This window comes from Mustela nigripes, chromosome 8, assembly GCF_022355385.1.
Source record: "Mustela nigripes isolate SB6536 chromosome 8, MUSNIG.SB6536, whole genome shotgun sequence".
NCBI lineage: Eukaryota > Metazoa > Chordata > Mammalia > Carnivora > Mustelidae > Mustela > Mustela nigripes.
In genome coordinates, this window is record NC_081564.1 from 26,434,043 (window position 1) to 26,456,469 (window position 22,427).

The 22,427-nt window shown below is 54.5% G+C and overlaps 3 protein-coding genes across 4 annotated transcripts in view; 2 read left to right on the forward strand and 1 right to left on the reverse strand.

Annotated features, from left to right (window-relative positions):
• The window catches only part of GNAZ (G protein subunit alpha z), a 52,141-nt gene extending 37,999 nt beyond the window's left edge, over positions 1–14,142 (forward strand). For both annotated transcript variants that reach the window (XM_059408924.1, XM_059408925.1), the window contains exon 3: positions 12,228–14,142. In XM_059408924.1, the coding sequence (XP_059264907.1) occupies positions 12,228–12,572 (345 nt within the window). In that variant the 3' untranslated portion in view covers positions 12,573–14,142. The remainder of the gene's footprint in view (positions 1–12,227) is intronic.
• Positions 1–22,427, reverse strand: part of RSPH14 (radial spoke head 14 homolog) — a 76,767-nt gene that overhangs the window by 48,428 nt on the left and 5,912 nt on the right. The window contains exon 4 of the mRNA XM_059408940.1: positions 21,830–21,948. Within this exon, the coding sequence (XP_059264923.1) occupies positions 21,830–21,948 (119 nt within the window). The remainder of the gene's footprint in view (positions 1–21,829; positions 21,949–22,427) is intronic.
• RAB36 (RAB36, member RAS oncogene family) overlaps positions 21,825–22,427 on the forward strand; it is a 32,073-nt gene continuing 31,470 nt past the window's right edge. The window contains exon 1 of the mRNA XM_059408935.1: positions 21,825–21,905. The gene's annotated coding sequence lies outside the window, so the exon portion shown is untranslated. The remainder of the gene's footprint in view (positions 21,906–22,427) is intronic.

Here is a 22,427-nt window from a genome sequence, read left to right on the forward strand (position 1 = left end):
CTGGCTAGCCGGACCCGGAGCTGTCGAGCAAAGTTCAAGGAGAACCAAGGCAGTCCTCCATGAGCCTGGTCAAACAGTGGGTGGGCAGCCCTGTTGGAGCAGAACAGAGTCTGAGAGCCCCGCACCCAGGCCCCTACCCTAAAGGGTTGCTTCCTGCCTCAGTAAGGGATCAGCCACTGACCCTCCCAGACTGTCCCACACATGCCATCTGGGGAGCCCTAGAGCTGAAATAAGCCAAGGAGAAAAGGGGGGTCAGATGCTGATCTGAGTGGACACCTGACCAGGGGTCAGAGAGCAAGGGTAGCCAGGGCCTACACTGGGGAGGCCTGGGGCTGGGCCTGGGGCCACGAGAACAGAGTGTGATAGGAAAGCATGGAGTGGGAGTGTGGATGGTGCAGAGGAGAGGAAGCCCCCCATGGCTGTGACAGATGGAGGGGAGAGAGTGGCAGGAGCTGCTGTCCCTGTGCATGGACAGCGCTGTGTCCATCTTTCTCAGCCTGGCCATCCTGAGGGCTTAATCACAGCCTCAAGACCAGCGTAGCTCCACAGCCTTGAGGACCTAGGTTTGGAGGATGGGCAGCTAACCTGGGCCTGGCAGCAGTGGAAAGTGGGGGCTGTCCTGAGGGAGAATGCTGCTCGCCCCAGAGGCCCTGAATGCCCAGGAGGAACGAATGGTGAGCGACAGTGCTTCCTGGCTCCCCCACATTGCCTTGGTGTCTCTCCTTTCTGTGCTGTCCCTGCAGATTGGCTCCAGGGACAGTCAGGGGCTCATGATTCATTAGCCTCATTAATCCAGTTCTCCAGTCTGGCAAGGCAGCGTTTACATTTGCAGGAGGAAGTGGGAAATGCTAACCAGATTGGTCTGGAAATGACCCCGGTCTCCAGCTCTGTCCACAGACATGTCCCCCTTTCCTGGGGCCAAGAGCACTGGGAGGGGTACCAATAGCAGTGGGAGGGGTGGCTGTGGTTGTCTGAGACTCTCCTTGGGATGGGAGTGGTAGGTCTAGGAGCTGGGCCTAGGCAGGTCAGGCAAACCCTCTGAGCCTGTTTCTACATCTGTAAAATGGGAATATTGGGAAGATCCCCTTATAGCCTCTTTTCTGAGATGAACAGAGCTGGACATCCAGGCATCATGGTAGCCTCCACACAAAGGAAGCAAGGTCCAGAGCCATCAGGGGCAAAAGTTGAGTCTAACACTGCCACAGGCTAACACTGCCAAGGGCAAGGCACTATCCAGTAGTCCCTCAGTAACACTGCCAGCATCTAACCTCCTCTTGCATGGGGAGGCCCCCTCCACCCAGGGGTGCTTCAGCCAGGAGCAGGTCACCAGGAGAACCTCCTTTCTCCACTGCCCACTACCCTGTCCCTCAGGAAGGGACAGTTGAGGGTCCCCTCAACTCCCAGACCCCCTCCCCACCCCTCTATCCCAACAAGGAGGTAGTTATGGCCAACATTTCTCAGGCCAGCCGGCCAGGGTCAGGCCTGTGTGCCCCTGTGAAGCGACGCCTGGCCCAGTTCAAGATCAGCAGCCTCCTCCTGCCATTGGTCTGTGTTGCGGTGTGAGGCTCTGAGGGTGGAGGCTTTCTCCTCAGTTGTCATGGAAACAACAGTGAGTCTGCTGAGCATCTGAGTACTCAGCTCAACAGCGGGAGGGGAGCAGCCACCCTGGGCGGCAGCTGCTGTGACAGACTCTCAGCAGCTCAGCATTTGGAAGGACCCAAGGGGCTGCGGTGCTCCTCAGCCTGGCGAGCCCAGAGGGCAACTCAGAGAACTCCTTGCCTGCTGTCTCCCTGTGGGTGGCTGGGCCATAACCACATCGGCCCTCTTGTCCGCACAGGATTATGGTGATTTATGTCCAGGCATGAGTGAGCTGAGCACAGAGACCCTGCCCTCTGGGAGACCTTCCAGTGAGGGGACACATACTGTGGGGCAGAGGAAGAGAGTGAGGAAACACAGATTCCAGCAGGCGACAGCCTTGAGCTGGGGCTGCCTGGGGAGCTGCGAGCATCCTGTCCCCGTCCCTGCAGGTGCGAGTCAACATGACTCAGGCCTCCTCCACCTGCTCCCGCAGTGGGCCTCTGCCGAGGAGTGGCACTGCTGCTCCCTCTGTGGTTTTTGCTTGTCTGCAAAGCAAAACCTTCTACTGTCCCCCAAATGCGTCCCAAGCCCCTCATGTTCAGACAGATGTGTACAGTGCTTCCCTCTCCCCAACTCCAGCTCAAAGGAGAGTGGCAGGCCTGCCCTGGAGCACAGCAGTCTGTCCACAGGTTCAGGATGCCATCACAAATCTCCAGTCTCCAGCCAGGCAAGGCAAGGTGAGCTCAGCCCAGCAGCCGGGGAAACCCCAGAAAGTCTCAGGCCTGGGGTGTTGTGGCACATGGGAACAGGAAGTAGGCTGACAGGAGGTGCTTCTCAGCAGAGATGAATGGCAAAGGGTGTCCTGGAGCCCAAGAAGGCTGCTTGACCACAGTTCCTGACTGTTGGCCATAGCTGCTCTGAAAGGAGAGCAGGGTATCCTAACATTGTGACAACAGCACAAGGCCTAAGCCCAGATGAGGCTCTGCTGGTCCTAGCATCCTTCTTACCCCTGAATCACACCGTCTCCTGCTCCTCAGAGTATCTCTCCCTCCCCCACTGCTTCCCCTAGGTAACTGCCCCCCACCCCACCCCAAGGCACAGTTCAAGGAGGCCTCCAGCCCAGTCTGGGGCTTGCACTCTGCTTCTTGCCACCACCACCCTGTCTACCTGCGGGGAGATACATTCCAGGGTTTTGTACCTCTGAGCACCCCATGAACAAGCTGGAGTCCAAAAGAGACCTGAACCCTGGAAGGATGAGGACCCTTAGTGGACTGGCTGGGGAAACAAAGGGCTTTGGGCCACCAGCAACCTGCAATCTGGGCCCAGACTGGCCTCTTGCTCCCGGAGCCTTGGGCTGGGGGCACCCCACAAACAGCCTCCACCAGCTTCCCGTGGCCACCCAGCAAGGCCACCTGAGCACCCCCAGGCCATCCTAGACTTCTCTGCAGCTTTACATGAAGAGAAATATACACATACTCCTCTCTCGCCCCCAAAGACCTGCCCCCCGCCCCCTACTTCCTTGGAGACAAAGAATAAGCTGTTTCCCTGGGTGACTGACACAATCCTTGAAGTGATTTTACTCTCAAGGCACAACCCTGTCTGTCTTCACACCGGGCAACAGCTGCAAACATGTCTAACACAGGTCCCGCCCACCCCACGCTCTTCCTGCCAGGGACTCAGGGCACAGGTCTGAGGGTGGGGCCCGCTTGCCCTCCTCCCTCTGGTGAAGTCTGGGGACACCAAAGCCCTAGTGGGGCTCAGGATGGGCCGGGGAAGTCTTGGAGGCTTCTCCCACCTACCAAGCCCAGAGTTTAGGATGCTGGGCTTCACCTGCCTCCCCTGGTTGGGGGAGGGGCAGTTGGCATTGCAGTGAGGGTGGCTGCCAGGCTGACCACTGGGACATGCCATTCAGTGGGTCAGCACTCCCCCACCCATGAGACCACACCCGCCAGCTGACAGGCAGCTCCCAGACCTTGGTGCCCCCAAGCTTCCACCACAGAGGAAGCCCTGAAGGGCCAGAGGCTTGGCTGTTACTTCATAAAGGGTGCCAGTTTTGAGGTCCAACCCCAAATGAAACTTCCCCTTTGGCCTATCCAGCCATGGTGCTGCCAGGCAGCCCCAGTGCCCTGGTCCTGCTCTCAGTGCCCTTGGAACCTGGCACTTTGCTGCCCGGGGCCAGGCCTGGTGGCCCAGCTACGGGGTGGGTGGCCAGAGGGCTGGCTCCATCCATTGTGAATGGAACTCATTCATGTGCATAGCCCAGCCTCCCAGCCCTACTTCCAGTGTGAAAAGCTGAATTCACAGTTCCCAGGAACAAACACTCCAGGCTTTTCTATAATGCACAGACTTGAGTTTCCCAGGTTATAACAAGACTGACACCTCATCCTGAAGATGAGGAAACTGAGTCCCAGGGCAGGACAGAGCCTCCCAGGCTCTGGAGCCCAGCTGAGCCAGTGCTAAGGCCCTGGCCCCCCACTGCATCCCCTCCATCCCCTCTACCAGGTTGTCCGCACTAAAGCTCCATGCCTTTGCTGATCTTTACTCTAGTGCCTTTCCCTGCCCTACCCCCCACAAGGCGCAGGAGAGATGCCCCCTCCAGGAAGTCCCCCTTTTTATCTCAGTCATACCCATGATGGCCACCACAGCCATGAGGACTGAGCTTTCCCTGAATGTCACACTTGAGTTCTCAGCCACCCTGAGAGGGGGCAATGCAGGTGGGGAAACAGGCTTGGGATAGCTAAGAGCCAGTGGCTGGCAGATCAAGGTTCTGACCCTCACTGGCCACCCTACAGCCGCCACACCACCTCATTCATTTCATCCTCCCTAGGACTGGCTCGCTGAGAACAGGGCCGTTGGCTCGCCTCTCCATCACCCTTACACTTAGAACAGCATCTCATGCAGAAAAGCCCCTGGAGAAGGTCTACCAGGGAGATAAGGAAGGAGTGAGGAATGCAGGGGCTCAGCAAGGAAGGAGTGTGGAAGTGTTGGCAGACTGGAATTCCAAGTCACCTGGACCCAAGGATGCTGGGAAGTGTTGAAACCTTGATGTCACCAGCATTTTATGTGAGGTCTAAGGCTGGAGACCCCTGTGGACTCCTCGTTGGGCCAGCTGCCTTGCCCTGTGCTGTGACCAGTGAGCCCTGTACCGGACCCTGGGGGGTGGGAACCTGGTGGAGAGGGAGCAGGCAGGGACACAGAATGGGTCAGTACAGAGCCTTCCCCAGTCATGCACATATCACATGCTACCACCTCCTAGCATATCCCCCACTCCATGAAATATGCCCATCAATAGAGGGCAGGCCCCCCAGTCGGCCTCTCCTGTGTTCCAAAGGCCTGGTTGATGGTGTGTTCAGCATGAGTCGGCATTTGCATATGGCTGCCCAAAACCAGTGTGATCTTGCAGGGTAGACGGGTACTGGTCCCATCACCCTTGGAATGCGTGTCCACATGATGTTGGGAACAGGATGGACTGAACTAGTGTTCTATAAGGACTACAGAGCTGGGAGCTGGTATGGAAACCAAGGGAACCTGGAGCGGGCCCAGGCCTCCTGGGGGCCCCACAGGGAGCAAGGAGCAGAGTCTGCACAGCCTGCCTTTTCCTAGAATAGGACAGTGGGGGACCCATGTGATGTTAACAGGCCAGCAGGGGTCACTGAGCACCTGCGTCGGGCCGGGCACACCTGGACAGGTGCCACATGCCTGTGCCAGATAGGGACTCAAGGCCCAAGAGGTAGCTAGAGGACCCACGCCCCATACAAATGACAAAAACCAGGAGTGTGAGTCTTTGTGTACATTTTCTCCATTAAAAGCCAGCACCCTTTGTGAAGCTGGTATCCCTGCCTTCGCCTCACAGATACGGGGCTGGGGCGCCAAGAAGCAGGCATTTTGCCCAGAGTGACACAGTCTAGAGGCAGTCTGTGCAAGGCGTCTCAGAGCAGGTAAGGGCCAGAAACAGGGAGTCACATAGAGGCAGGGGCTGGGAGAAGGATGGGAACACCCAGATCATGCAGAGCCAGTGTGCCCCGTGAGGGGTTCCTGATTTTGCCCCAGGAGCTCAGTTAAGAAATTTGAGGACAGAGAGGGTTTCAGAGCATGCTCATGCCCCTTACCCATAGCTTGGCCCTCCATCCAGGGGTGGTCAGTGAATCACCACAAATAGGACCTGTGTCCTAACAGAACACCTGTGGTGGCCTATGAGGAGAAAACAGGAAGGACCCTGCCCTCCGGGCACACTGAGCAACAGGTGTCTTTCAGAGGGGGTGCGATGGATGGAGGTCTTTCTCTCACCTGCCTGCCCACAGTTCGGTGCTGCCGGAAAGTGACGTGTACATTACTGTACAGTTTTGTTAGGCTTATGGTAAAGAGATGCTGAAGGGTCCCCCGCTCCACAATCAGGCCACCGCCCCTAGTGTGCCCCAAAGGCATCTAAAGTTGCAGATACACCGCACCCCAGACTGCATACTCTTACAGGTTGTGGAAGCAAGCTGCATGAGGCTCGGGAAGCTGGTACAGGCTTTGGCAGGAGGAAAGAGGGTTGGCAGACTGAAATGAGCCCCCAAGAAGGACAGATTAGAAAGACCCACAGCAGGCTGGTAGCCTGGGAGTCATTAGCCAGCTCCCTTACCTGTTCCCCTACCTTTCTTTAGAAACTATAGTGCCTTGGGAGGGCTGAGCAGTGCTCCCCCCAGTCATGGAGGGAGCCAGAATTCACTCAGAGAGGGACCCAAGAACCATGGCCTGGAAGACACCTGCTGGTCCCTCTCCCTCAGGCAGGCCAATGAACTCTCAAATCCGTGGGAGTCAGACATGCTAGAACAGGCCATGCAGGAAACATCTGGACCAACCCCTTTGCCTGTTGTGGGGCCCATTCCACTCATTTGCAAAGTGCAAGTGCTGTCCTTAGTATCCGTGCTTGGGTTCAAGGCTGGGTCTCTGAAGCAGCCCTCTGCCACCCAGCCAGCATGCAAGGAAACCAAAGTCAGCCCTGCCATGTCATAGCTCCTGGGCTTGACCTATCAAATCGGGGAGCAGTGGTCACTAGAGGTGCTCCGCCTGGCACCTGGGGCTGTCCTGTGCACCACTAAAAAGCTAAGGGAACCTCCTGTGAGGAGGTAAGCCTCACGCCAGTGAGCACAGGGCCCGGTGGCCGTCGCATCTGCAGGCTGAATGGTCACAGGAGGCGCCCTGAGGAACCAAGTGGGAACAGATGTGCTGCAGGGCCCAGGAACCTGTCGGGCTGGCTGGCTGAGCCCAGGTCTGCAGAGAGGTCTCTCTCCCTCCAGCCCATGGAGCTGTTCCTGCACTGGGGCCCATGGTATCCCAGAGCAGCTCTGTGTGGGCAGTGCAGGGAGGGGGCCTGCTGCCAAGAGCTGAGAGGAGATGACAGACCCCCTGTGCCAGGGCAAGGGCAGTGAGTGGCATGGGAGAGCACCCACAGGGCAACAGCGGCCTCACACCAGCACCTTCCTTTCTCCTCGTAGTGGTCCTGACATTGAATGCCATGACCATCCTATTTTGTACATGAGGAAACTGAGGCCCAAAGAAGAGAAACGACTTATTCAAGGCTCATCAAAAACTGATGGTGACAGCAAACACCAGGCCTCTGGCCCCAGACCCTGTGCTTATAACCAGGGACAGGGATAGCACTTTTGTGACACCAGGAGAGCCTTCGTAGAGAATCAGAACTGAGGGGCAGCATTCCCCTCACCAAATGCAGGCTCCCTTTCGCACCCCAGCTCACCCTGGCCATGGGCGTCAAAATGAAGCTGGTCCGTTCCAGGCCACCAGAGGTACTGAGAGTAGCCATATGCCAGGTGAAGGCCTCTGCTGCCAAGTTCAACACTAAGCAAAGACTCCACACTCACAGGCCAGCAAGCTCCTTAGGAACAGGTCATTAGGGGCACCTGGGTGGCTCAGTCAGTTGAGCATCTGCCTGCGACTTAGGCTGTGATCCTGGGGTCCTGGAATTGAGTCCCATGTCAGGCTCCCTGCTCATCGGGGAATCTGCTTCTCCCTCTCCCCTTCCCCCTCCCACTGGCTGTGCCTTCTCTCTCTCTTTCTATCTCAAATAAATAAAACCTCAAAGTTGGAGGGGCACTTGGGTGGCTCGATTTTTAAGCATCTGCCTTTGGCTCAAGTCATGATCCCAGGGTCCTGGGATTGAGCCCCACATTGGGCTTCCTGCTCAGTGGGAAGCCTGCTTCTCCTTCTCCCACTCACCCCTCCTGCTTATGTTCCCTCTGTCACTGTCTCTCTCTCTCTCTCTCTCTCTCTCTCTCTCTCTGTCAAATAAATAAATAAAAATCTTAAAAAAAAAAAAAAAGAAAGAAAGAAAAGGAACAGGTCATTACATTAGGTCCTGCTCAGTGACATCCACAGGCCACCTGAGGGAAAGCCTATTCAGTGGCATTGAGTGTATTTGGACCTGTCTGAATAGTTGTGGGTTTTTTTGTTTTTGTTTTTGTTTTTGTTTTTTTTGGCAAATAGCCAAGAAATGACTTCTTTACCACTCCAGGGACAACATCCAGCCACCCAGCTCCCTCCACTGTCTGACATGGTTTATTACAGATCACTGATTTCTCACTGTTGGGTTGAGACTCCCACCATTGCCCACACTTCTGATAGGAATTGTCTGTTCCATGTTATTTATATGAATGAACGTGCAGACAAACCCCAGACTCTTAGAAAGGGCCATCTTGCTGGTGAGCAGGCCCTGGAGAGAGCTGGCTGAGTATCAGAGCCCCAGGCTGGCACTGCTGGGGGCTACTGGTGGGTGTGCTTTCTTCTAGGGGAGCCACCTATGACCACTGCTTTGCTGGCAGCTAGAGTGGTAAAGGCAAGGAGGGCTTCTTGCTGGAAGAGAACATGTTGGTAGAGACACAGGCTCTTAGCCGAGCCCTGGGAGTTGGCCTTTCCAAGCCTCCATCTCCCAATGCGTAAAATGGGTAGCACCCCTGTTTGCAGCACAGACATGCCCTGCAGGCTTTTCAGATTCGGGGTGCAAGAGGATGTCTGTATCAGGCTAACAAAAGTTTCACAGGACAAGAAGGTGATGTGCTAGCAATGATTCCAAAGCTGCCCCTGGCTTCATTTGCCCTAGGGGCCCAGCGGCCTGCTTGGACTGCGCAAGGATCGTGCCCAACCCTGGCTTACCACCTTTGGGACCCTCAGCAACAGCTAATGACACCAAGTGGGCAGAGTCACAAGGGAACTGGGTGGCAGGGGGAACCCCATCCAGGCCAAGGAGGAGAAGAATGGGGCCATAGCTGGTGTCCAAACACACCAAGGGCCAGGGGTTTGGGGAATGGGCAGGAGAGGCCCTAAAGACCAGACTGAGGGGCTGGGACTTTATCCTGGTACAGGGTACATAGCCAGACATGTGCTGCAGGAAGGTGAACAGGGGTGTGGGGGTGGGAGAAGTCAGGGGAGCTTCCGGGAAGAAGGGGCCTACAGCTCAGCTGCAGAGGGTGAATGGAACATGGAGAGAGGAGGAAGGAAGACGCAGAGGTGGGGCGGAGAGGTGAACCCATGGCACTCATTCCTCCCAAACTCACACTCATGTAGTTTCAAGAGTTACTGCCCAAAACATCATGTTCCTTTTACAATGCTCTGTGCTTTGAGGTATCAGGACACTGCTCTGCCCACTTGGGATGCAGAAATGCACGTGTCGCAGTGACAGGAGCACCAAGGGCTCTGAGTCCCCAGGGGTAGCCCCAGGGCCCCATCCTTCCCACGCACCATCTCCTGGCTTTGCCCGCCCCCCAACAGAGGAGCCTGGTGCAGCGGCAACACACATGTAGGCCACGAGCACCCAGGGAGCAGTAGGGGGTAACAGGTGGAGCAAAGCATTTAGCCCAGTGCTTCCTAAGCTCTGAAGCCCGTGTATGTTTCCACAAGCCGGTCTCTGGTCAGTGTGTCCCCCAGGCAGTGCGGAATCCCACCTGACAACACTTGCACAGCCACAGTGTCTACACAGACAGATTTTGTGGTTATTCTTTGATGCCCATCATCTCCCAGGTGTGTAATAAATAATGGCCAGTGTGGTTACCTGTGGTTTGTCCCAAGGAAGAGAGAGCAGCAGGAAACCTGAGCCCCCAGATGCCAGGGAATCGAGCAGAGCCCCAGGATAGGGCAAGGGCCCCACGTGAGGGAGCCTCCCTTCTGTGGTCCTAGGCAGTAGCGATCCTCTCAGCATTTTGCAAGGCACTACCAAGGGCATGACTGCCTGTAAGGAAGTGCCTGAGTTCCCAGATTCCCAAGTAAGGAACGTGAGGCTTGGAGAGATGTCTAGGGTCCAAAAACTTGCCAAGAACTGTCAGTCAGGTGGAGGTTCATGTGGGACAGGAAGGACTGGTCAGTTGGGGCTGAAGTTAGGAACCCGGGCTGTGTGCTGAGCAGGAAGAGTGGCGAGGTGGCTGTGGGGTGGGAGGGGTCGTGTGGCCTGTTAACTGTCCCAGTGCCACAGAGGGCCTGCCCTCAAGGGACTGACCAGCAGAGGCCTCAGTGTGAACTCTGGCCAGCACATATGCATTATTTCAGCATGTTGGGAATGCCCTCCTGCCCCTCCACTGCCTGGACTCCACAGCCTGCCCAGAGCTGCTGGGCTCAGACCCGGTATAAGAGCGCCCCTGGCTTTCACCCCCAGGGACCCAGCAGATACCCATTCTAGGACCCTAGCCATGTCCTGACTCCTCTGCCTGGCTCCCAACCCGTGAACCCCAATTCAACACCCAGGGCCCAGCCCTTGGGGACTAGCCTGCTAGGTTCCACCTGCTGGTGGCCAACCCATCCCCCACACTCCAAGTCCCAGACCTCTCTCTGGGCTCTATCACCTGGCATGAGAGCTGGGACCTGTCACTAGCCCTTAGGGCATGCTCAGCCAGTGTTTGCTCACTGAATTAATGCATGCGTGCTAATGACTCCATCTGTTATTTATCTGATGCGAAATTTGGGGTCAGAAGCACAGGCCCTGATTATGACATCATTCCTAAGAGAATTGATAGCTCTGTTAGGCTTTACAATGTGGCTTCCAAGAATCCATTAGAGCTAATTACTCCCCAGTAAAATGTGACATTCCTAGACCACCACTTACCTCACATTTGGGAACATTGTGGGGCTCCTCCAGGCACTGCTGGGGCTGGGGTTCCTTTATCTTGTTTCTACAGAAAGGTCACCGCCCCCCTTTCCCCCCCCCCTTTTCCCCCTTGGGGAAGGGATTGAGCCTTCCCCAACTCTCTCCCAAACCACTCACTTTCCAGAGTTTCTGGTATTCCTGAGCTCATTCTAAACAAGGCACAAGATCAGTTTTAGAAAATAGGAACTCCAAGGTGTCTATGGAATCCCAGGGCAGCTTCTCTGAGGTGGGAGAGTCATGACAAGTACCTCTGAGCTTCCTTTCCCCACTCGAGCTGCTTCCCTCTCAGCACTGGTGCTGTTCCATTATGTACCTCAGACAGTTCCAAATCTCCAGGAGAGTAGGGTTTCACTGAGGCATCCTCCTGGACACCCCCATCTGGGGTGACCTCACTTAGGCTAACAGCACTGCCCATCCATGCTGCAGTGAGCCTGAGCTCCTGGCCGTGGAACTTGGAGCACATTTCCCGTCTCCCCAAGCCTCAGTTTCTTCATCTGTAAAATGGGAATAGGAAGGTGCAAGGTCTGAACCAGCTGGCATGCTGTGGCCACACCATCAGCACCAGATGTGGCTTCCTTCCTCATTCCCGCACGACTGGTGATACAGTCTGGTCAGAGAGTCCTGAAACCCGACACCTCAGATCTAAACTAAACCAGTTCCGGGCTTTGTTTGGACATTTGGCTTGTTCATTTTATTTTGAAATGAAGGGTAGCTTTTGCCATAGTAACTCACCAGCAGTCCTTTTAGAAGCTAGAGTCATCGGTTCTCTGTGGAAACGGTGGGTTTGGGAGTCACACAGATGCGTTATGTTCCTTAAAAACTCAGTCACTACAACCCATTTAAGGTCCTGAGATGGGGGTAAATAAGGGCCAGTGCCACTGGGGTCACTGAGCCTCCTGGGCCACTGTCCTCACATGAGCCCAAGATCCTGGCGGAGCACAGGGGATTGAGCCTTCCCCAACTCTCTAGATTGGAGCCTTTGGTTTGGAAGCACAGGCTCTCCACTCACAGATCTGGATGAGGACTGACGGTACCATGTGACAGCACTGAGGCTTGGAGGATGGGCCAGAGCTGCTGGCTGGGCAGGAGGCTGGCCACACTCAGGTTGAGGGAGACGTGATGGCAGCTCGGGCGCGTTGAGCTAGCACAGGACAGCAGGAGATGAGGCCCTCAGCTGTGAGTACGGAGTTGCCCGCGTCCCTGTGGCCAACGGACGCTGTGCAGCAGCCCCAGGCCGCAGAGAAGGGTCTGATGAAGCAGAACATCCCCTTACAAAGACCTGTCAGGGTGCCGCAGGTGGGACCAGCCCCCTCAGGGGCCCCAGAGCCTGTAGGAGGCAGGCAAAGACAGACTTGGCCTGGCAGAGGAAGGACTTCCCACCAGGAGGGTGGTATTTCCGGGGCCAGTGCCGGGCTGGGAGAGCCTGCCACAGGGGGCTTCCTCCCATCAGGGCCGCCAGCCTAGAGCCTTTCCATGCTGCATCCCCTGATTAACGCCAGCATTTTCCTGCCCACAGAGTCGGATGGCAGAGAGCCTGCGCCTTTTTGACTCCATCTGTAACAACAACTGGTTCATCAACACCTCACTCATCCTCTTCCTGAACAAGAAGGACCTGCTGGCGGAGAAGATCCGGCGTATTCCGCTCACCATCTGCTTCCCGGAGTACAAGGGCCAGAACACCTACGAGGAGGCCGCTGTCTACATCCAGCGGCAGTTCGAGGACCTGAACCGCAACAAGGAGACCAAGGAGATCTACTCCCACTTCACCTGTGCCACCGACACCAGTAACATCCAGTTTGTTTTTGATGCGGTGACAGACGTCATCATACAGAACAATCTCAAGTACATAGGCCTTTGCTGAGGAGCCGGGCTGGCCAGTTTGCCTGTGGCGAATCCCCTGGGGTGTCACACACCCCCACTCGTGCTAGGGAGACCCAGCCCAGGGGCAGAAAACAGGGGAGGCCTGATGAACGTCCCCTCCGCCCCTCCACCTCCTTGGCCCCCACGTTTCCGCAAACATAAATATATATGGATAGATTGCTAGGTAGGTAGACACACACACACATGCACACACACACAGTCTGGAGATGGCCAAGTTCCCCAAAGTTTTGGAGCCTCTTGAAGACTTAAGCAGCTGTCACCAAGTTCACTACGAGCCCTTCCTGCCCCTTCACCTTGCCATCCCGAGTTGGCCCCGCTCTGCATGGGGTGGGGGGGGGGAGGTGTCCCTGTGGGACTAGGAGGAGAGGCAGCTGGGTCATCTGGAGGAACACCAGGTCTGCCCAAGCTTCGGATTGGGGACCTTGCTACTGACCGGAAGAGAGGACGAGAGCAGGGTCCGTGCGCCTTCCCTGCTGGCCACGCCTACTGCTGGCCTGCTCTGTACCATGTTGGTTCTGGAACCAGGGTGCGAGGCCAGATGACACCACTAACCAGACCTCTAGCCACTCACAGCTCTTTTTAAACAGCTTCAGAATATGCAGCAAAAATCCACACAATAACAGGAGTGGCACGATTTGTTTCGAACTCGGCCAGCTGGATTCCAGCTTTTCTTCTACCAGTCTGATGTTTTATAAATGAAACCCTGGTTTTTCTTCTCCTCTGACATCTTTTTTTTTGGCCAAATCTCGTGGTGTTTCGCAGAATTATGGAAAATTTCAAATGCAGTTGAGTATTCTTTTTTAAAATGCAGATTTTCAAAACATATTTTTTTTCAGGTGGTCCTTTTTGTGTCTGGCTTGCTGAGTGTAAAAGTTGTTACCTGGATGAGCCTGTCCCTCTGCTCCCGAGCGACACTGGGGCTGACGGCCACCCTGTGGCAGCCTCATAGGGCCGCGTTGTACATAAGCCCATGCAGCGTCCTCCTGTTTCCGGTGCGGTTTCTGCTTTGTTTTTATTTCAGAAAATAAACGTGATGTATTTCAAGAAGGTTCTTCACCGAGGAGCGAACAAACAGTAGCTAAATGTCTTGGTGTTTAAAGAGTAAATTATTCGTGGCTTTGCAAGTGGAGGAAGGGGAAGCGAGAGATGGGGCCCCAGCCCCTGCATGCCCTGCACCCAAGATGGGCCGAGAGCTACGTCGACTCCTGTGAAGGCTCAGCCGGCGTTGTAGCCTGAGGGAGGCCCTGCTGGGACCTTGCACTCTGGCCCTGCCTGTCCCAGGGCCTGTGGCACCTGCCACCATGGAAGGACCTTAGCCCAGGGCTGCATGTAAATATGAAACCCCTGCCATCAAGAGGGAAGGCACCGCCAGAGCCCTTGCCAAACCTCCTTTTCTCTCAGCCTCTGTTCGGTATCCGTATGTCCAAGGTCAGTGTGTAGGATCACAGCCAAGGACTTTAAGAGATGTACGGAGGGAAAGAGGAGCTGGTGATTGTATGAAAGTTAAAGATTGTCTACTTTAAGAAAATAAAATAACCTGAATGAGCTGAGCCTCGTGCTGCTGTGCTGTGAGTGTGAGCGGCTGACCTGTGAGACAGTGTCCGGAGACACGATCCAGGCCCAGCTTGCATTTTCCTCTCCCCTGATCCACACATTCAGGCACAATCACTTTGAAATGAACATCAAGAATAAACAACCTTGGGGTGCCTGGGTGGCTCAGTTGGTTAAATAACTGCCTTCGGCTCAGATCGTGATCCTGGAGTCCTGGGATCAAGTTCCGCATTGAGCTCCTTGCTCAGTGGGGAGCCTGCTTCTTCCTCTGACCCTGCCCCTTCTCATGCTCTCTCACTCTCTCTCTCTCAAGTAAATAAATAAAATCTTAAAAAAAAAGAAAGAAAGAAAGAATAAACAACCTCAAGTGGGGAAAGTGTAAGAAAAGGGAGCCCTGCCAGGCCCATGTGTCTGGAGGGCCTGAGGTTTGGGGGTGATGATGGCTCTAAGACCCCCGCACAGCATCCCCAGGCTGCAGCATCCCCCAGAACCCTCCCAGCCTAAAGACACCTCTGCCAGAGTACAGGAGGCGGACAGCCTGGAGGGTGCCAATAATGCCCAACCATGAGGGTGGGGTCCTGCAGGGGGTGAGGAGGAGGGGTCCCTCACCATCTCCCCATCTGCTGACACTGACTTGTGTGGTTAGGGGCATCTCCATGTACTGGAGAGCACTAATTAGGAGTCGAGTATGTTTGTTCACCCTGCACCAAGCATCTTACACATTATTTTAACACCTGTACCACACAGCAGGTTGTTAGCTGTGACCCGTTTTACAGATGAGAAAAGGTGCTCAAGTCAAGGTCAGGGACTGGTGGAGCAGAGAAGTGTTTCCCACAGCCTAGCCCTGCTCCTGATCACTTTGCACCCAGACAGCGTCCCACAGGGAAGCGCAGAGCCACTCTGCACCTCCTCCTCAAATCCGGGACCTACACAAAGCTCTGAGTGAGGACCAGCAGGTGGGGAGATACACATTACAGGGACACAAGTACAGATCAGGCTCTCTCCCTTCCCCACCCCGAGCCCTCATGGGGATTCCCTTCACACCCTCCCACATCACCAAACAGCAAAAACCCAAGGGGACTTTTGTATAAGAAGAAATAGCGTAATCTTGGGGACTTATTTTATGCTTTTAATGCCAACTGTGAAAAGAGCAGTAATTTCACCATGAGCATCCTTCAGCCAAAAATACATAGCTAGAAGGAAAATAGGATTCTGCCTTCCCTCCTGATGTGCTCAGGGGTGGGAGGTGGCTTCCCTGGGCCAGCGCTCCCAGTTCCCAGAGTCCAGTCAGCCGACTCTCCCAGGGCCCCATCTCCACTGCAATCTGTCTGCACTGCATTTTTTTTTTCCTTTTACACCTCTGTGATCTGCTACATGGACTGCCCCTCCCTGCCTCATTTCATCAATGACCCCTCCGACAAGTATGTTTCCCATACTCTCCACTTCCACGACATTTTGGAGACCAAGTGCCTTTCATTTTCATGTCGTACGTTGCCTATTTTTATTGAAGTGTAATCGACATTCCATCCTTTTAGTTTGAGGATTCAGTACTTCAATATGTGTTATGAAATGATCCCCATGAGAAGTCTAGTCACCCTCTGTCTGTGCTGGTTCTTCCTCTGGTGGGCCTGCAACATCCCCCTTTTTCTCTGCTCATGATCCAAGTATGTCCTCCCCATGCTCGTGTCCAAGATGGCCCATCTCTTGGGGCCCAGCCTGCCGGATGTTTGATGTCCCCTCCCTCCCACATTCCCCTGCATGAAGTACCCATGCCAGGGCAAGGTAGGAAGGGGCTCTGGCCCACCTTCTTCCTCCACTGTGCCCAGACCATACCCAGTATGGAGAAGTCACCTGCTAAGCTAAAGGTCCAGGAAAGGTCCACCATAAGTCAGAGGGAAATGAGCTCTGGGACCAGCAGTAGAGGGGTCGGCCAGAGGAGGCCAGAGTTGGCAGGAGGGCTAGCCTAAGAGGAGAGGTCTACCCTGTGCAGGAGGAGCTGACCCAGCCTCACCATCTGCAGGTAACTAACAACAGCCCAGGTCCCATGATGCAGCCAAAGACTCCCTCTCCTAGGGCACACCTACCATGTGGGCTCTGGGGGAATCGCCATCTGCCCCTATAGCTCTTATGGTCACCTGAGACAGAGCAATGGGTCACTGACAATAATCCCAGCTGTCCTTGGTGACTGCTCACCGCATGGCTCTGGGCTGAACCTGGTATGCAGTCACCTGATTCAATCCTCCCCAGCTCCTGAGAAGCCAAGATTACTGGCTCTGTATTATAGAGGGAAAGGCAGAGACCTGGAGTGGGGGGATGACTTCCCAGCATCACACAGTGTATCAAGTGACCTGACCAGGCCTGGGTCCCCAGGGCTAGTGCTCCATCTGTCCACCCTCCCTGGAGCCCATGCAAGGCCCTGGCCATCTAGGACAAATGGGTATGGGGTGAGGGTCTGCTGCCTCAGGGGCAAGTGCCGGGAAGAGCTACAGTCCCCCATGAGGATGAGGGGGCCCCACCAAGGCTGGACGGCACCCTGGGCGCTCGCCTAAGAGATGAGCTGGGTGAGGGGTTTCAGTGCTGATGTAGGTCCAAGGCCAGGGGCCAGCTGCTTCTGCCCTGCAGAGTCACCAGAAGGACTTGACCCGCTTTGTGTAATGAGCTGTCCTCAGCTGCCTGGGAATATGAAAGCCTTGTGGAGAGGGCTGAGAGAGACTGCCTGCTCCAAGAGAGCCCAGAGGGATAGCTGCTGGGATGGTGACCTACCTTGACTGGGCCAGACAGGGAAAGGCTCTCCTGGCTGGAGAAGGCCAGTAGATGGGGAGGGTGAGAGGAGACAAGGCTTCAGGCAGGTGCACCAGGCTGGGAACCAGGTGGACACAGCCCCCGTTTGTGGGCATCATCCTTTGCTAAGTCTGGGAAGGGAGCACAGACTGTCAGGCTGAGGACATGCTTAGGGCCGCCACACCCTGTCCTGAAGGCAGGTGAGAAAGGACAGGCCCACCCCTCTAAGGCAGCCAGCCCCCTTCCTGCATTCTGTGGTGTCAGAGCCAAGAGGAGCTGGGGTTGTTCCAGGCCACCTCCCCAGGCAGCCCCTGAAGAGAGAAAGGAGTGCAGTAGCTCATCTGCCCAAGACTGCCTGTCTGAGGCACACTGCAGAAAGGGGGAGAGCACCGTGTTTTGCTTCTTCAGCAAACCCTCTCCCTAGGCTTCTGCCACTCCCACCCCTTCAGCTCCGAAGTCCCCCCACACCTCAAGATTCCCAAGATCGGAACTGCATCTGACAGCAAGCCCTGTCCCTCCCCAGGCCCACACTGCTCCTGTCTGAGGCTTAGGAGCCAGTCTCCACAGGAGAGGACTGAGCACAGCCTCTCTGCCTCCCTGGTGGGTGCTGGCCCCTGGGCAGGGAGGGGCACCTACTTTTACCCCCCACAGCCCCATGCAAGCCAAGGCTGCCTACAGTGTGTCAGACAGAACAGTCTCTGCATCGTGCTGCTGCCACAGCTGGGCCAGCAGCTCAGAGCTCAGTCCAGACTCACAGATGCACCCAGTCACCCTGGTTCCAGGCCACCATCAGAGGGCCCAAGGGGCCTGGGCCGTGGCCAGTGGGGCTGGTAGGGAGACACTTCTAGGGCCTGGTACTATTCAGCTGCCTCCCAAAATCCAGTTACAGAAGAATCCTCGATTTTGACATTAGTGTTCTCTCCTGTAACGCCAGCCACAAAACAAGACCCATTTCTGTGTGTGGTTAGCAGAAATGAGGGAGCCAACAGAGATTCCCCCAGAATTCCCAGCGGTTACCCAGGGCCCGCCTGGCAGGGAACCTGGGCTGGAGGCTTCTGCCTGGCGTTTGCCTCCATAATCCTGCTTTCCCTTCGCCTGACTTGCAGCACCCCAGGACCTGGCCAGGTCAGGCAGTCATCGGTCCTATGGCACCCCCTGCTGGTTACTCTGGGAAACCACAAAGCTCACCAGATCCCTCCAGGCCCAAGGACTCAAGAGGGAGGACCTTCCCCCCTTCCCCTGCAGGTAGCTCAAACTACAGAGGGACACGGACGGAGCAATTGAGGCAAGGTGGCTGGACCAGATCAAGGGCCCAACATGGTTGTTGAATTGATGAAGGAGGGAGGGAGCTAATTGCCACAAATAACTAAAAAATGATCCTTTAAAATATGGCATAAAGGCTACTAACACCAATATCTATTGAGTGCTGGGCACGCGGCTAGGTGCAGAGGGTGCCTTTTGGCGTGGCAGCAGATAGAAAACCTGTACTGATGACCACCAGCCGGAGAGCCAGCTGAGCCCAGACTATGCCTCACACAGGCACCCAGACTCCCATGCCCCATGATAAAGCCGAAACTACTGCCCAAGATCACACACTGGTTAAAAGTACACCCATGAAGAAGATGCACCCACCCCACCCTGAGACCCAGTGAGGACACCACCTGGGACACAGCCACACTGACCATACCAGAAGCCACAGTGCTCAGAGTCCCCCCAGGCAGACTTCTTGGGGCATCTGCCCTAGCCTATGTCTCTCTCTCCCCACCAACCACTGCTACACATCCCTCACCAGAGTGTCCCAGGCCTCCCTTGCAGGCACCTCACAATGAGCAGCATCTAAGGAAGGCTGTGGTTCAGGGTGTTGCTTGCTCCTGGGGTCCCCGGTAAGGCTTGTCCCAACCATGGTCCCCCTACTCTTTGCGATGTGCCCAGTGCTTGTGGCTACCAGAACAATTTTGCGGGAAGGAGACAGAATCAGGCCCTCCCCACCAGAACACAGATTACCATAGAGTTTTTGTAGCTAAGACCAGACTGGCAAGGTCTAGACAAGAAGACCTGTAAACAACAAACAAACAAACAAAAATCCAGGCCAGGTACCTTCACTAGCTAAATGTGAAAAGCAAAACTCTTACACTTCTAGTACAAAATAGGACAGAATATCTTCATGAGCACTGAACACACACACACACATACACGCAGAAGGAAAGACTGGATAAAACCGACTACATCCAAATGGAAAACTGCTGGGCTAATGAACAAACAAACAGTGAAAAGCCATGCAACAGCCCAGGAAATGTCATTTGCAATATGTGCACATAGCCAACGAAGGATTGGAATCCAGGATGAATGAAACACTCCCTCAGATCAATAAAAAAAAGAAAAACAACTCAACAGAATTCTCAGGCTCCAGGGAGGCACCTGGCAGGAGAGGCAATGCGGGTGGCGCCAGGCAGAGGAAAGATGCCTCCTCTCCCAGCCACAGGGTAGGCAAAGCCATACAACAGTGCAACAGCACAGCATACCTAGAGGTTGCTGTTGAGGGTGCACAGCAGGCTATCTCCTGCCTGGAGGAGGGAGGGCGGGGAAGCAGTGGCAATATCTGGCCAAGCTGAAGGCCGTGCATCTCCCGCCTCCACAAGGATGCTGTCCTCCAGCAGAGGGCTTGGAGGGACTCCAGGAAAATCTGAGCAGGAACATTCGGGATCAGAAACAACCAGCCTTCCCCCCTGAGCCAACCAGGGGTAAGTGTATTGAATGTCAGTGTTACGTTCAAACAGCAGAAAGGTATGCAACAGTTAAAACAGTCAAACAGAGCCTGTGACATGGCATGGCTAAATCTCAAAATTATAACATTACGTTAAGTGGCAAGGGGATGCATTCAACCAGATCCATTGGCATTGAGTTGTAAAACATGCGGGACGAGATCTCTGTATGACTACATCCTTGGTAACATATAAAGACGTCCATTAGGGATATAGTCAGAAATTACTGGGGGCTCCAGGGAAGGCAGGAGAAAAGTTGCTGGGTGGGGAGGTTCACAGGGTGCTTGGACTATTATTTAAAAAAAAAAAAAAAAAAAGCAAATGGGAAATACAGTGAAATGTTAAAACTTAGCAAAGCTGTGATGGTACATGATGTTTACTCTCATTATCTCTGTATTTCTCCGAAGGCTTAAACAGATCGCGATAATTTAAGAGAGCTGGCTGGGAGCTCCACACCCCAAGAAGGAGCATTCCTGTGTGGTGAGCACAGGGCATTCATTCAGCTCAGCCCTGAGCGCCGGTGCTTCACAGACACCCCACTCTCCCAGTGGCCCTCAGTCATGGCCTCGAGAGAGAGCCAGCCAAGGTGCGTTTGAGAAAGTTACATGTGCCAGCTCCCAGAGACAGATCCCGTTGGCCTGGGACAGGGCCAGGGATAAGTTCAGCCTTTCAAAAGACCACCAGAGGGTTCTGTGGTCTGGCCTAATGTGTTCCCTAACATCCAGTTTGGCCCAGCTGGAAGAAGTCTTACTTCCCGGATGGGCAGCAATCCTGGGACCCCAAGGGCTCCGCTCCTTTGCCCTACTTCGCGGAACCTCATCCCATTAGTCAGTTCTCTCTGGGCCCTCAACTCAGCGAGAGCTCATGCATGGAGGTGAGTGTTTATGCCATGTTTCATGCAGGGCGATGTGCAACACCCTTTGCGAGCATCTTCTCACTTGCCCTCGCTTCCCCATCCAGGGGCAGGCAAGGAACCAGGGGAAGGGCAGAGAGAACCCCGGGCCATCTCAGTCCTGGGCTATGACAACTTTTTGCCCACCTTTAACTTAAGTCACCCCCATAAGGCCTTGATATCACTCCTCTCTGAATGAGACCCCTGTTTAAAAAAATGTTCATTGCACCACGTGACATGGCGGACGTGAACCTGACACAAGTCTGTCACCCTGGACTCTGCATCTAAATCTAAGCAGAAACACTCAACCAAGGGGGACCTCAAGCCTGGTGGGGGAGGGGCAGGCTTCCTTTATTCCTTAAACATGCTATGGCACACTTCGCAAATGAGGACATTTATAGGGCTATAATCATTAGGGAAACACAAATTAAAACCAAAATGAGACCAAACACCCACCCCCCCCCCCAAAATAGCTAAAATAAAGAGCCAGGAAAGATCAAGTGTGGGTGAGGATCAAGGGCGTGTGCTGCTGATGGGAGTGCAAACTGGTGTAAGTGTTTTAGAAAACCATCAGTGGTAGCTTCTAAAGCTGAACATAAAGCTGTCCTAGCCACAGCAAGTCCCCTTCCAGGTGTGTCTCAAAAGAAACGCCTCTCTATACCCATCAAAAGACACTCACAAGAATGTTTATGGACACTCTGTTCTTGGGAGCCATTCGCTAGAAACAATTCAAGTGTCTGTTGGCAACAAAGTGGGTAAAGAAACTGTAGTGTACTCATATGACGTGAATAACATAGTCCAGCACAAATTGTCAAAAATCATACATGGATCTCTGCGATAAAACGCTGAGCACAGAGAAAGCTAGAAACCAGACATTACAGGATGAATGTTTCCACTTAGGTAAAATTTAAGAAAAGGCATAAAACAACCTACAGTCTCATGTACAGGAGATACTGTTTCCCTTTGGGTGAGGGGTAGTAACTGGTCTGGGGCACGTGGGAAGTTTTTAGAGTGGTGGTGATGCTCTAGAAATTTCTCAGTCTGTGTGGAGATTCCATGGCATGTTCACTTAGTACAACTTAATAAAACATTCATGTACAATTTGTGCCCTTTTGATATGTATGTTGTACCTTAGTAAAAGCATAACTTTTTTTTTTTTTAAACATGCTCTAGACTGTGACCTGCAGCATGGCGCATGAGTGACCCGGAGAGGAGACCAAGGGGCCACCTGAGTGCCCACAGAGAGCCTACCTGAGGGCAGCTGGGCCACGTGCTTCAACGCCAGGTGCAGATTCTCTCGGCAGGCTACCTGAGGGTCGTTCAGCAGGTAGGACAAGGCAAGGAGGACATCGTGCTCTAAAAAGCCCTCTCTGGGGAAAAGAATTCAGATTTAGACACAGTTAAGACCATGCCCAGAGAGGATCCAGTAAGACCAAGGAAGAAGTTGCCCACCCGCAACAGGCATGGACCACGTTCCTCTGGCTTCCAGGGAAAAGAGAAAGGCCAGAGGTGGGCAAGCCATTACACCAACCCTAGAGGCCATGAGAGCGGTGTGGCTTGTGTGCCAGTGGAAGGAATCACACGTTGGAATCACACAGCTCTGTCCCTTCCTTAGCTAGGACTCCAACTGCTCTGTGTGCCCCTGGATTCTTCCTTTCACTCATCTGAGTGTCAGTCCTGTTATCTGTAAAATGGGGATGAGGCAGCAGAATCCCACATCTGACCTACCCTGAACTTCAGGGACCCACCCACCAGGGCACACACCCACCGATGCTCCAGGCTCTGCAAACCCTGTCCCTCGAAGCCCCTGCCTCTCCCCCAAGCTGAATGGGGGGCTTGCCAATAGCCA